The sequence below is a fragment of the Benincasa hispida genome, chromosome 5, assembly GCF_027475165.1.
Source record: "Benincasa hispida cultivar pf3 chromosome 5, pf3_genome.v1.1, whole genome shotgun sequence".
In the NCBI taxonomy this organism is placed as follows: Eukaryota; Viridiplantae; Streptophyta; class Magnoliopsida; order Cucurbitales; family Cucurbitaceae; genus Benincasa; species Benincasa hispida.
Window position 1 is genome coordinate 1,816,203 of NC_143482.1, and position 15,968 is coordinate 1,832,170.

Here is a 15,968-nt window from a genome sequence, read left to right on the forward strand (position 1 = left end):
ATCAAATCCGAGATTCCATGAGCAGCGGAAAAAAAAAGTTATTCCAAATCACAATCATGAATGAACATTACATTTATAGTCGAATACAAAACAAACAATTATGCAATTAATATAGAAATTACAACATGAAAACTCAAATGAACAAAGAGCAAACTTTACGAACATTTAAAGATGCGTCTCCATGCTCTTTTATGCATAACCGCTCGAACAACAGTAATCACGAACGCTCGATCAACATTACCGCAACAAAGCACGAACACTTCGCCTCGTCCTCAATGATCGCCTCGGCCACGTACTCCTCAACAATCGCACGAACGACCTCCAACGGACCTCGACGGTGTCGAGTTGAGTATGACACCACCAACAAGGCTACCTTGGTATTCTCAGTGTGAGAATCCAGAGGGTGGGCTCTGTTCGGACTTGATATGAGGTAGAAGGAGGAAACACTGATCGTGTACACGACTGGGCAAATGGGAGATGGTGGAGACCTATCGTATAGTTCAATGCCCAATCGTTTAGCTAAAGCTATGCGATCGTCTAGTAAAAGTTAAGCGATCGTTTAGCTCATCGTTTAGCTTGGTCTTTCACCTATAGACATTACACGATCGTTTACTTTGGGCAAGCAATCGTTTAGCAAAAGGTATACGATCGTTTGGTAAATATTGCACGATCGTTTAGCTCGCCACTGCACGATTGTTTAGCTCGCCCAAGCCGTCGTTTAGTAAATCTATATTTACTTTACAACTCCGTGAGATCCTTTTTCGCCGAGAAAGAGATCTCCAAAACTTTTTATGAAAAAAATTTCAACAGTTTGTAAATCTTCTAAAATTAGGAAAACCATTTTCCTTTTATCTCACGGTTACCATGAAAATCCAATAACCACCCACTCAATTTGTTATTAAAGAAAAAAAATTAATTATCCAATAATTAATATTATTATAAATATAAATGATAACCAACTTATCATACTATATTTATAACCTATAGTTTTAATATTTCATCTCATGAAACATATAAACCATAGTTCTTTTTCTATTCCATGGTACTTAATGTAAATCTCATTTACATCAATTCTCCACTAGATGTATCTCATACATCATGCCGATTATATCATATATAATAAAAATACCTCTTGTCAATTTGAATATTTCAAAACAACACCAAGAACTGATCCTCAGCTAAATCCATTGAGCTACCAAGGGGATCTTATGGACCTGTAGCTTGAAGCTCAAAAGCTACGTGAATAACTAACTAAAATCTTTAGTTACGGGATCCACCATCCGTTAACTGCTAGGCACTCCACTAAAGACTGACAGCTGAACTCTTGGTGAAATGTAAGTCTATACCATTAATGGTGTTATATAATGAGACCAATAATTTCGTAGTCCAGTCTTATACATGAATTATTAGGATCAGATCATTTGTAGCAGTTTACAACACTTGTAATATCTACAAAGCGGGTCGTATCCGTAGTTTCACCAAATACCTAGCCTTATCTGTCTATCACAGACAGTTTAGGTTATCATTTAAACACGATCCATCCATATGTCTCCACATACATGTTTAAATTATATAAAATAACCTAGGATCTTAGTTTATTGGATTGAATGTATGATCATAAAATAACAACTATTTTATTATTAACAAACTGTTTATACAATGTTTACAAACTACGAAAATACAAAAGATTTAGGACATCAATCCCAATAACCTCGAGAATCAAGATAACTATCTGGAAGATTGTTATCGATATTATCCCTTGGATAGGTAACATTTGTAAAAGAGGCATTGATACCAATCTATTATGTTTGTTTTGCAAGAAGCACGTGGATGTTTTAGAGCATCTAATGTAGGAGTGTGAGTTCTCTAGGAAAGTTTGGTATGCATTTCTTCCTTCCTTACACGTCTTTTTTATCGATTTTAGGGTTGGTGAGGGTGTGGCGATAAGGTGGGAGGATCTATTGAACATCCTGAGAAGAAGGATCTTTATATGGTGTTGTCATTATGTGGGCATGGTAGAAACCATAGAAATGTCAAGCAACCAAAAGTTGAAGTTGAGTCAGATGAGTTCTAGAATTATGAAGCATTGTGTCAAGATCACTAGTGCTATAAGTACATCATAGGCAAGTGATAGTGTTGAAATCCAACCATGTCATAAGCGTTAGAATGCCCTAGCAATGAACTACTAGAGGATGAACACGGGCACATCTTGGTGCCATTACAGTGGAATGAGTGGAGTTGTTGAGTTGCTGGTGACTCTGTTGGATCTCTGATCCTTGTTGGATGTGCCCAGATCAACAAATCTTGATTGATTACGAATTTGAAATTGTTGGCGATTCGGCTTGTTCTCAATTCTTTCTCTGAGTGGCGGAGCAACTCTTCTCCTTTTCCATCTAGCATTTAGTCATGGGGATTTTGAGTATGCTTTTGTGGGTGTTTCTTTTTCTAGTTTGGAAGAAGTTGTTATTTGGCAGACATCTTATTTGCCCCGTTGGGTCTCCTTTACTGTGCTTAAGGAACTTGTTCTAGATTTTGTTAATTCTTGATGATTCTCATTTTTTCAAAAAAAAAAAAAAAAAAATACACTCTTAAATTTTGGGAGTTGTATCAATTTAAACTATGAACATTCATAAGTGCATCAATTTATACCCTCAACTATGTTCTATTTAGATAAACATTATGTGAGACTTATAATTTTATTAATTAAACTCCTAAGCTTTCATATGCGAATCATTTTAGACTCTCAATAACAAAATTTCTTTGGAAATTGTCTATGCATCAATTCTAACCATTTATTTCAACAATCTAACATTTGAAAAAGTCTACAGATATGTAAGAATTGAATGTAGGGATGATTTTTCAAATATAATATTAATAACGAGTCTAGATTGATTCACTTTTAACAATTTAGAAATTTAATTTAAAACAATTATATGTTTCGTACGATATTTTTTATACTAAGTTCAAAAGAGGTCATTAATTGATAACTTACAAATTTGCAGGGTTTTAATTGATACAACTATTAGTTCAGGTTTAAATGGATACATCTTCAAAGTTTAGGGGTGTAAATTGACAATTTTCCAAAAATCTATGAAACATAGAATATAAGCAAAGAAATAACATTAATGTGAATATAACATGAATAATAAACTTTTTAGCTTATTTAAAAAGCGCGAAATATTTATTTATCAGTTTAAACATTTTCTTGAATTTTTGGGGTATACATGGTTGGGTTGGGTTAGTATAATTTTTGGAGCAACTCGAATTAGTTACTCAAATGACCTAAATATGGTCTCCAACCCAAATTTTAAGGGTTAGATTGGGTTGGGTTGTTGGATTTTTTTTCCTTTTCTTTTTTAGTATTTTTTATTAGCTTAAAATACTTAAAATTGTCTATAACACATATTAATAACTAAAATTTCATTAAAACTCAAATGTTAAATATCAAAATTCAAGATATTTATTACAAACTTCAAGCAAACATCATAACAATTTATATATAAGTTATAATATTCATAGTAATATATATTTTAATAATATTAGAAATTCAGGTTGAGTTAGGTCAACCCGAATTTTTAAGAGTGTAACCCAAACCCAACCCAACCCGAGGAAAACATTAAAAAAATCAACCTAACCCAATCTAAAATTAAAACTAACCCAACCCTACCTTTATAATTTGAGTTGGATAGTCCAAGTTATTCGGATTGTCAGGTCATTTGAATACCTATAATATTTTATTAATATTTTCATCGACATTTTCATGAGATTTAGATCTTGAAATTTTTGTCAACAACCGTATTTTAAACATTTGAACGTGTGAAAGAGCAACTGAATTTGTATCTTGGACCTTTTTTTTTTTTTTTTTTCTTTTTTAATATTTTCTTAATTAAAGAACAAATGAAGTCGAAAAATCAAAAATTTGAAATTCTTGAAGATTCAAATTTTAGGGTTATTGATTAAAGATGTATGCCTTAATAGGTCGATTTATGCTTTAAATGACAAGTTAAGACATGTGTATATACATTAGTGGAAATACTTATATATTGTGGCTCTCTAATTCAATATCCCCACCCTGCCTCGTTTACCTTTTTTTAAAAAAAAAAAAATTGTATTATATGTTCGACTTGAATATAAGGGTTGTTTGGGCCCAACTTCAAGTGTGTGGAATGAACTATAGTTATTTCTAACTATTATAACCTACGATTGACTATAATAGTATTATTTCAAACCCCTTTCTATTATAGCGTTTATTTTATCTTACTTATCCTTTCTTTTACTCTTTTTATAGTGTTTGCTATATCCTACTTATCCTCTCTTTTACTCTTTGTTACCTTATAGCATGTTTGGGCCTAAGATTAGAGTGAGGTGGAGTGGGCTATAATAGCCCACTATTTGTTTGAGGCTCCAACATTTTTTAGTTGGAGCTCTAATTATACTTCACACTTTAACCCTAGGAGAACTGTTCCCAACCCCCACGATACACTGTTTCTATCTCTTCTATTCTCCATCGCATTCCTGTCCGATCGTTCTCACTCGATTTTTCTCCTTTCTTGTCCAATCGAACGCTATGCTCAAGTTTTGTTCTTCCTTCTCTTTACTTCTCCGGCTTCAGATCTGGTTTTATTCTTCCTTCTCTTTACATCTCCGGCTTTAGATCTGGCTTCGTTCTTCCTTCTCTTTACTTTTCCAACTTCATATTTGGTTTCGTTCTTCCTTCTCTTTACTTCCCTGGCTTCAGATCTGGTTTTGGTGTCATCTTCATATCTGGTTTCGCATTTCACAGATCTATAGATCGTATCTCTTCCCTTTGCCGCTCCAAACAATCTCTCTCTTGCCGCCCCAAAACTTTGATTGCCTTTTCTTCTTTATTCAATCTTCTCACTCTATCGAAATAGGCCTTGGAGCTTGGTAGAGGGGAGGTCGAGATTTTGAGCTTGGAAAGGGGGGAGGTCGAAGGTAGTCTTCGTTTTCCCTTTTCCAGCCGATGATGAGGTTTTGATTTTTTTTTTTCCAATTTTAGCTCAAATTTTTGTAAATTAGTGGACAAATTATTTGATGTTCCTTATTTTGCTTTCAATTATTTTGCTTCCAAATTATGCTATCCATTCTACTGAATTCATTCTCTTGCTTTGAATTACTACTGTCTTTGAAAATATCACAATCTGTTTGTCTTTTGGTTGTCCAAATTGCTTTGAATTACTACTGTCTCTGAAAAATTTTGTAAACCAGTGGACAAATTTGTTCATTTCAGTTTCTGTTTGTCCATTGGTTGTCCAATTTGTAATTTTGACCTCCATTTGACCATCGTTTATTGTATATTGATTGACAGCGCTCGTTAGGTACTGTTTACTGCATTCATCATTAGCATATCCCCTATTTTTAGGATGATTTATTGTATATTGATGAACAGTAGTTGTTAGGTACTGTTTATGGTATTCATCATTGCCATATCCCCTTTTTTGGATGATCTATTATATATTTACTGGCAGTGGTTGTTAGTTTACTATTTATTGTATTCACACAACTATATATATGTATCTCACTTCACTTCAACTTAGGCCAAACCCATTCCATCTACTTGCTTAATGCAATTGGTATGTTATTTCTCTTGTCTCCAATATTTTCTTATTTTGTGTTATTTCTCTTGTCTCCAACATTTTCTTATTCTGTGTTATTTCTCTTATTGGTTTACTGCATTCATCTTGTTGGTTTCTCATTTTGTTGGTACTGTTTATTGCATTCATCTGGTTGGTTTCTCATTTATCATATTCATGATATTATCTGAAATTCAAGTTTCAATGAATGAATTTCATAACTTTGAGGTTGGACCCTATTCTATTTTTTGTTTTTTTTTGTTTTTTTGTACTTTAGATTTATGCTCTCACTTGCCTTTAAGTATAAGGACAAACACGTTCCATCTACTTCATAAATGCAAATGGTATGCCTTCTCCCTCTTTATCCAACATTTTTTTTTATTATGGTTCCTGACTAGTGTACTAATGTTGTTTATTGTAATATGTTTTAGGGTTAGTCTTATACGAATCAACAGGATCAAACACTGTTTACCAACTTTCTCCTGCTAAGGTGTTTACATGCACTTAAATATATGTTACTTTTACTAATAGTTTCTATATTTGTTACTTTTGTAATTTGTTTTTCGCTATATTTGGATGATTGACTTAATAATATCACGATCCAATATTTGTTGCTATATTTGTAATTTGTTTTTATTTTTATTTATTTATTATTTTTTTGTGTTCATTATTTTGCAGCTTTAAATTAAAGATAGATTTTCATGATAATTAGCTAAAAAATATATAATTTGGGAAATTTGTGCAATTGGTATGTATTATTATTATGAATTGGTATGTATTATTATGGTGGAACAAGAAAAAGTAACAAAAACAATCATTAGAATAAGGACATTAGAAAAAGTATCAACCATTATTATGAAATAAGAAAAAGTAACAAAAACAACCATTATAAAATTTGAGAATTTTTTGCAATTGGTATGTATTATTTTCTTAATTGGCATGTATTTCAAGATTTTCAAATAACTACGGGTGTGTTTTCAACATTTTTTATCAATGTTATTTTCTCAATTTATAAAAATGAGTTTTATCAATGTGTTGCAAAGGAGTGAGACAAATACAAACTAACAATTTCTATGGAAATTTTTGTTATTTTTAACATCCACAACCAAAAGCTACATTCACTCCCTTTTTTCTTTTCGTGACAACAAAAGAAATGTTATAAATGGTAAAAAAAAATCAAAGTATGTTTATATATAGCATGACTAAGTTTATGGTATTAGAAAATAAAAACTTTTTGGAATTTGACTAAGTTTATTTTTGGAATTTGACTAAGTTTACTTAACAAAATAATGTTTTTTTAATAGAAAGTTATATAAAAAGTGTTGGTTTTTAAGTAATATAAAAAAAATAGTGTTAACATGACTAAGAAATATTTTTGGAATTTGACTAAGTTTATTTTTTAGTTTTGTAATTATTTTATGATCTAAAATTTTTCTTTCAGGACCAGTTCCAAATTGATTAGTACATAATGGACAGAACTAGTTACGATACTGACAATATTTACAGTGTCACAACGCCAGTTACTTTTAACACTAGAGTTATTACTGAATGACCATAGGAGGATAGAAAATATATCACATTACAGTAGACATCGTATTAGACAATTAGCATACTTTCGACTCATTCATGAGTTTGATTTATGTTATCGTCAAAGTTCAAGAATGGATAGAAGATGTTTTGCCATTTTATGTCAGTTACTTAAGGCAACTGATGAATTAGTTGGAACTGAAGTTATAGATGTGGAGGAGATGGTTGCTATGTTCTTACATATTTTAGCCCATAACGTTAAGAACTGGATAGTTCAAAGAGAATTTATACGGTCTGGTGAGACTGTTTTAGGCATTTCAACATTGTTTTATTAGTGGTGTTACGATTACACGATGTGTTGTTAAAAAAACCTTTGTCGGTCACAAACTCGTGTATAGATTCGCGATGGAAATGGTTTGAGGTACAGTTCAACTACACCAACGTTAGTTCGACGTGACTTATTTCTTAGGAGAACGTATGTGCATAAATATTTCTTATTTTGTTCGAATGCAGAATTGTCTGGGTGCATTAGATGGCATGTACATCAAGGTAAATGTCAGTGCAACTGATCGTCCAAGGTATAGGACGAGGAAGGGTGAAATTGCAACAAATGTACTCGGTGTGTGTGATACAAATGGCGACTTTGTGTTCGTCTTATCAGGGTGGGAAGGATCCGCAATTGATTCTCGAGTTCTCAGAGATGCCATATCATGACCTAATAGACTGAAGGTTCCGAAAGGTAACTAGCTACACATACCATCTCTTCCTACTCATTGTATTTGTAATATAAGGTTTGAAACGATTGGACGTTTAACAGGGTATTATTATCTATGTGATACCAGTTACCCAAATGCGGAGGGTTTTTTGGCTCCATATAGAGGTGAAAGATATCATCTTTCACAGTGGCATGGAGAAGATAATGCACCAACAACTCCACGAGAATTTTTTAACACGAAGCATTCTTCTGCACAAAATGTCATCGAGAGAACGTTCGGGTTGTTGAAGGGTAGATGGGCAATCTTGCGAGGAAAATCATACTACCCAATATATATCCAATGTCTAACCATCATGGCGTGTTGCCTTTTGCATAATCTTATCAATAGGGAGATGACTAACAGTGAACTGACCAAGGATTTAGATGAGGTGGATTCAAGCTTTGCTACAACTGAGGGGATGAGATAAATTATATTGAGAGTTCAAATGAATGGAGCAATGGAAGGATAAACTGGTGCAACAGATGTTCACTGAATGGGAATTGCGTAGCGTGTAATGCCTTTGTGAATGATTTCATTCAGAACTCTCTCATTATGTTTACTATATTTTGTGCTTAACTGTATTCATGAACTCTCTCATTAGCTATGCTATAACTACTTGTCATTTATTGTTTAGTTGCATTAAAATATATACGTGTATACACTAGAATGTCAAGTTCCTCAAGAGCCCCGAAGCACACTTGGACGAAAGAGGAAGAAGCGAAGTTGGTCGAGTGCTTGGTGGCATTGGTTGCATCTGGTGGATGGAGATCAGACAATGGTATGTTTCGACCTGGCTACTTGGCACAACTACAACGTTTGATGGCTGAGAAGTTACCCGACTGTAATATCCAAGGATCACCAACTATAGATTGTTGAGTCGAATCCTTGAAAATAACTTACCAAGCGATCGCAGAAATGAGAGGACTAGCTTGTTGTGGATTTGGCTGGAATGAGGAATTCCAATACATCACTGCAGAGCGGGAGTTATTTGATGGATGGGTGAAGGTACAATTTTGTTTAAATTTATTTATGAATATTGGTAACAAAATCATAACATCCACCTCACCATTCATACAGAGTCATCTTGCAACAAAGAGGTTTCTACACAAGTCATTCCATACTATGATTATCTGGCCTACGTCTTTGGCAAGGATCGGGCTATGGGAGGACGGTCAGAGACCTTTATGGACGTCGGGTCTAACGTGCCAAACCATATGAATGATGGAGTTCCTATTCATGAATCACAGGATCCAAACATCCCCATGATGTTTAGTCAAGGAATGGACATATCACAGGATGACATGCATGGAACACGTATCGGTCGAAGCACTGAAGGAGGAAATGCTTCGAGAGGAAGTAAGAGGAAGCGAAGTGGGAATCAATATGAAACGACAGACATTGTTAGGAATATGATGGAGTTCGCAAATGACCAATTGAAGGCGATTGCAGAATGGCCGAAAGAGAAGCGACTGAAGTCGAACTACGTGCAGAAATCGTAAACCAACTTTAAGATATTCCTAAATTGCATAACCGACAGAGGGTGAAGCTTATGAAATCATATTTTGCAGCGTGCAAGATACGAAGAACTTCTTATCCGTTCCCACAGCCCTCAAGTTGGACTATTGCAACCTCCTCCTTGAAGAGAATGTTTGATCAACCCGTGTTTTGGACTGCTTTTCAACAATGAATAATGATTAGTTTGTTTCAATTATGCATTTAAGTTTGTAGTACAATTGGTACCTAAAAAAAAGGTCATTTTAATCATACAATCATGAGTTAGTTATTGTCTTAGAGATGCTTGTACCAAAAAAAAAAAAATTATATATGAAACACATAAATTGCATCCGAAAGTAATGCATTTTTTTTTCCCTTTTTTGGCCATGTTAACCAAGGTATCTTTGAAAATGACAAAAAAATCGTGGTTAGTTTTTAATATAAATTACAAAGACATTAATTTTGTATAAATTGGTGGAACATATTTCATATGCATAATTATTAGTTTTATAAAATATGGTAGTATAAAAAGTTACACATGGTCTAAAATAATCTACATTCAAATTACTGTTATAATTCAGACTATAATAATCTGCACTCCAAACACAGACTATTATAAGACAGAATACAATACTCTGCACCTCAAACACAGACTATTATAAACTAAACTATAATAGTCTGCACCCCAAACGCAAACTATAAAAACAGACGGTTTATTATAACCTACAGACTATAATAACCTATTTTGTGCCCCAAATGCCCCCATAGTATTTACAATTTCCTCATCAAACTAGAACAATCTGCACCCAAACATATACTATTATAACCAATTTAAAATAGTTTACTCTCCAAATACATATTATTATAGTCTACCAACTATTATAACCCCCCAAACTAACCAATTCACTGTCCGTCCTTGGTATTTGTGCTTTTAAATGGGTTTTTTTTTTTTTTTCTTTGTAAGAACTTTTAAAAAAAATTTAATTCAAGGTTAGAAAGCTTTCCAATACAATCCAAAATGATTTAAATAGCCGCAAGATGAGCAAACGAGATGATCTTACATTATATGTTCAAACTTCAAAGATAACGTTTTATTGTTCATTATTCAAAGCATAGACAAATAGCAAAGCTATAAGCCATTAATGGATCCTTTCATTTTAAAAAGTTTGAATATGTTTATTGGCTAAAACTTCAAGATATTTTTAAACGTTTAGGATCTATTAGACACAAAATTAAAAGTTTAAAATTCTATTAAACAAATACCTACTTCAAAAATCCAATGACAAAACTTATAATTTAACTAAGAAATTGTTTTATATTTTTTGCAAAGACAACTTGTAGTATTGATTTGGTTATCTCAATTTATAAGGTTGTTTATGTAGTTCAAATGAATCTGATTGGGATAATCTAGCAATCATCTAATACTTTTTATTGGTTGTTTATTGAAAAAAATACGTATACAAATTTGTTTGACAAATATATCTATTTAATGTGAGTTTAGCTTAAAAAATAGTTGGACATACCCTCCCTTTTTTTTGAGGTTTGAGTTTCAATATTTCATCTTCCTAATGGTTGCAATAATAAAAATTAAAAAAAAAAATCATTTTTCCTGAATATGTGGGAGTGGTGAGATCGAACCTCAGATTTTGAACTTGATAATACAAGTTCATAGTGGTTGCACAATATTTACAAAGAAACTCTCTTATTCCATCAAAACAAGGAAGTGGAGAGAACAAATTCTCGATAAAAGGGGGTTAATTGATGTTTGTAAAGATATATGCAAACAAGATATTGGGAATTTTAAATGAAACGTATTTTTATCGACTCATATGAATGTTCCAATGATAGATCAATCACGTTCATGCCATGGGACAACGGATTCTCAATAAAAGGGGATTAATAAAGGTTTGTAAAGATAAATGCAAACAAGATATTATTGGGAATAATTTAAATGCACAAGAAAGTAAATTTTTTCCAATATCTCAAAATACCATCTATGATCATAAACTAATATGCTCCCTAAATATTAATCAAATAGACCAACCTCATAATTATAACCCCAAACACTACAATTATTGTCTTTGCTCACAACTTTATTTGCCTACAAACAAACACTTACATTAGATGGCACAGAAGGAGATTTGCTGCAGCCAAACAGATCTCCCTTTAAATAATCTATACGTATTCACATGTCCATGTACTTTAAAATTCAGCTTATGAAGATTGAAGAACAACATCATTTTCTTGGCCATGGAAAACAACAGCATTTCTGAAAAGTTTTAAAGGCAGACAACAACGTAAGATAATGGGTGTCAGAATCTCAATAATCTCATGTGGTTGGTTCAGAAATGGGAGAAAGCTTTTCATTACCTTTTGATTGTGTTCATGATTTTGGTTGTTTGTGCTGTTATTGATTGACCGCGGTGGCGTCAATGCTCGTATTCCTGGTTCTTGTCTCCCTTCCCGCACCTTTTTGAAAATAGCCGTGTAGTTCTCCGGTGCTTTGGCATCCCTGTCATCCCATTCACCAAATTTCGGAACTGTAGCTTCGTTATCCTTTCATTTGCAACCATTTCAGTTCCACGTCGATTAGAAATAGAGAAAGTTATAGATCATAGAGGATCAGATGTATTGACAACAAAGTTTTTGGAAGAGTTCAATACCAAAATCTGCTTGAAATGACACCTTTTTAAGTGTTTAAAAAAGTGTTTTTAAGGGCTTAAATTCAAAGTAGATAACATGAAACAAGAACTTGCGATTGCTCGAGCTGCCTTTAAATCATTTATATCATTATCTACAACTGACTTGACAGACGCACCACAAATCTAAGATCTTCAAAACACTACTTGGAGGAATCGATATTATCCAAATTCATGTTACCAACCGATCCCCAAATGAAAAGACAACAACTTCAACTAAGCTTGAAGGGTCTCAAAAAATTCCATTCACAATTGATGCCTATGAATAAGTTTGAGATGAAATAACATATTGTCACTCCTAATAGTTTTTCCTTTCCCTTCAAGAATTTACAATAAAAGAAAAATTGAACCCAAATGTCAAAACAGCTAATACAAGAAGTCCAATCGTAATATAAGACAAAAGTAAGAAAAAGAGAAGGTTCAAATGTGAAATATGAATGATGATTTTCCTAAGCCGTTTTGCACAAATAATCCATCTTTCACATGGGCGATGTAAAAACTATACTATTGAGAACAGGAGAATTGAGCTTGGTTTTTATGGAATTCGAAAAAACATCACATATATCCAGAGATAAGACCTCTCAAAAGATTCAAAATAGAAAAAACCAAAAACGAATATAAAGCAGATGTGGATAAGAACAAATAAATGGATGATTGATTATAGAATACTTAATTGTCCTATACCCCAAAAATAGTTTAATAATAATAGTAAAAGGACTAAAATCTCACATGTATATTTCTTAATAAGCCCAACTTGTTTATATTCTAAACAGAGATATTGTTATATATTCAAGTATGTATGCATCTTTTTTTATAATGATGAACTAGAATGACCCAAAAGTAGCAATAATTTAATTCTAAAAGTGAATCAAATGTTCGTGATTGAACATTTCTTCAAGAAATAAACACACAGTGACACCCACCACTAGTCGGGTCAAAAATCAAAATCCAGCATATGAACAGAAGAAAAAACATTAAAAAGTAGCAATAATTTGATCCGTACGAGGACTTTGACAAAGAAAACCATTTTTAAATCTCTCAAGACTGAAATAATTACATTTAGAAAGATTTTCTAGTTCAATCTCATATCTCAACTTTCGAACAGTTCTTGATTCGATCTTCAAAAACCATTCGGTTTAAGTTCATCATCACAGAAAATGGAATTTGATTAAGATCTTAGGCCTCAGTTTAGAGCAAACGAAATGAAGAAAAACACCTCGCTCGAATAGAAATTTCGAAACACTCATTCCCTATTTTCCCGCTAACCGGGGGATTTTCGGAGCAGCTAAAACAGAGTATGAAAAGAAACAGAGAGTTAAATAGTCAAAACGAGGAGAGAAGAGGAATGGTAGCTTACAGCCATGGCGGTTTTTCTCTGCTTCTATTGGGAGGATGGAGGCACGGCGGTGGGAACTGGTCTGAAATGGGGAAGATCTACCGGAGTTCAATGAGACTCGGGTTCCGACGAGAAACCACGGCGAAGAAGGTGGCCGGAATCGGAGTTTAGAGAGAGAAAGAAAGGGAGGAGAGAGAGATAGAGAGAGAGAGATGGGGTTGATGAAGGAAGGAAGGATTAAGGAAGTTCCATTGTTAATTAAATAAAAAAAAAATAATAAAGGGAAAGAAAGACCCAAGGAGTAGTAACTGTAGGAGTCTTCGTCTCTCCTGCCCTCTTCTTTCTTTTTAATAATTATAATTTTTTAATTAAATTTATAATTTTTTAATTAAATTTATAATTTTTTAAAGAAAATTACACAAATCTCCTCAATCAGCTTTGTTATGGTTACCTTCTTACCATTTTTAATTAGATCAATTAGAATTTTGTGGTTGGTTACAATTACACAAACTATCTATAAATTGTGAGGTTTAATATTCTTGGAGAGCGAGAGAAAGAGGAGGGGCATTTAATCATCACAAAGAAGAAACAACAAAAAACGAGACGCGGGCAAAAAATGAGAAAGTAGGCATGTTCTAATTTGGACCCAGATTTTGGATAGTTCGTAATTATCTTTAATCAGTTAAGTTATACCCTATCTATCTATTCATATATATATAACAAAAAATATTCAAAGAAAATAAAATGGAACATATTACATAGACTGAACGTAGAGGTACAACCCAAACCGAGCATAGCTTAATTACAAGTGCGTTAGTAACCACGAGTTTTGTGATTCGAATCCCCCTATCTAAATTGTATTAAAAACAAACAAACATAGAGCTACAATTATTTCTGACATTTCGGTCGATTTTTCAATTTCACAATTGATGCGACATTCTGACCTATTTAGACACATAAGTAGAGCTAAAATTATGACTTTTTTGGACACTAAAAGTAGAGCTACAAGCCAAATTGAATACAACTTAATTGGTATACGAGTGTGTTGGTAATTAAGAGATTTGTGATTCGAATCCCTCCACCTAAATTGTATTCTTTTAAAGAAAAATACACAGAGCTACGATTATTTATAATATTCAGTCCATTTTTCAATTTTACCGTTGATGTTAAATTTTGACTTATTTAGACACGTGAGTATATTATATTGATGTTATTTAACACGCCAAAATAAGCGTGGTTTAAGTAACATAAAATGTATGTATCCTTAACCAATAGATTTGAGGTTCGTTTCATCTACATCTAACTAAAATATATATTATTATCATACACTCGACCCATTGTTAAAAATATATATATTTCTTTACAAATGACTGTCTTAATGGCATGCCTACATGTCCAAATAAATTAGCTAAAGAATAATATATTATAGCTTTTTGTCAATAATAAAGTAGCTCAACTGACATAATGTTTATACTAATAAGTTAATAACATCGCGAATTAAATTTGAATTTTTTTTTTTTTATATTTTTAGCCCCAAAGTTATACATAAAAGTTGTACTTATGTATTTATTTCATTTTATTTTACGTACATTCAAATGCTCAATTTTGATGTATGTACATTTATTATATCTTAAAGTTGATTTATTATTAGTTGGAGATTAATTTTTATCTCGTCAAGTAATAAAGATAAATTTTATTTTTTAAAAAAAGGAAAAAATATGAATATGTATATATATATGATTTTTCACACAAAAATACTAAGTACATTTTCAAAGTAAGTTTAACCATAAATTAATGGTGAGAGTAATTAAATATTTAAATTGTTGACGTAGATGCAAATAGAAGTCTCAGTTTTATAAAAATGTCATGAAAATATTGATAAAATGTTGATATTGATGAATATTTATATAAAACGAAAAAATTTATCATTTATTAATGAATTAACATGTTTATTATTTATATTACGTGGATATTAATGACGAATTTTTTTAAAGTTTTGACTATAGCTTAATTTTAATAATTTTAAAGTTTATTAAAATCAATGACTAAATTTAAAATTCGAAACGACAAAAGAGAGGGAAAAAAAGAAGATATTTTAACCCTCACAATAATTTTTTAATTTGGATGTTTGAGATGGGGTGGCGAAAGACGGATTAGATGACGGACGTCAGTGCTGTTGGGAGTAAATGAAATGTGAAACGAGGAAGAGTTAACGGCGTCAGAGTTAAAGGCGGCTATTAGGACGAGGCAGATTATTTTCGCGCCCATGAAAAAGAATAATAATAATAATAGAAAAGAAAAACTTTGAAAAGTACTATGTGCCTTTGTGGTAGACCCATGCACCATTCATTTTTTTATTTATTATTATTATTTATATTAAAATAATATAGTGGTCCTACGAGTTCAAAATATCGATATCGATGCAAATATCAAAGTCTTAATTTTATGGAAATATCAATAAAATATCGATTTTGATAGATATTTTTGAAAAAATTATAAAAATAAAAAATTCAAAAAAAAAAGTAAATAAACCTTTTATAATTTTTAAACAAATTAATATGTC

At 32.2% G+C, this 15,968-nt stretch overlaps 1 protein-coding gene and 1 pseudogene across 2 annotated transcripts; one reads left to right on the forward strand and one right to left on the reverse strand.

The window, feature by feature from the left end:
• The first annotated feature begins 4,432 nt into the window (after positions 1–4,432).
• On the forward strand, positions 4,433–9,609 carry LOC150035832 (uncharacterized; annotated as a pseudogene). Its single transcript, XR_016529792.1, has 4 exons — positions 4,433–6,084; positions 7,635–7,860; positions 7,964–8,881; positions 8,954–9,609. The product of XR_016529792.1 is annotated as an uncharacterized LOC150035832 (transcript).
• Positions 9,610–11,276: 1,667 nt separating this feature from the next.
• On the reverse strand, positions 11,277–14,053 carry LOC120078698 (RPM1-interacting protein 4-like). Its single transcript, XM_039032995.2, has 3 exons — positions 13,427–14,053; positions 11,741–11,926; positions 11,277–11,639 (listed from the first exon to the last, which is right to left on the reverse strand). Exons 1-3 carry the CDS (start codon positions 13,430–13,432, stop codon positions 11,607–11,609), a joined length of 225 nt encoding a protein of 74 aa, XP_038888923.1. The 5' UTR covers positions 13,433–14,053; the 3' UTR covers positions 11,277–11,606.
• Positions 14,054–15,968: the final 1,915 nt, after the last annotated feature.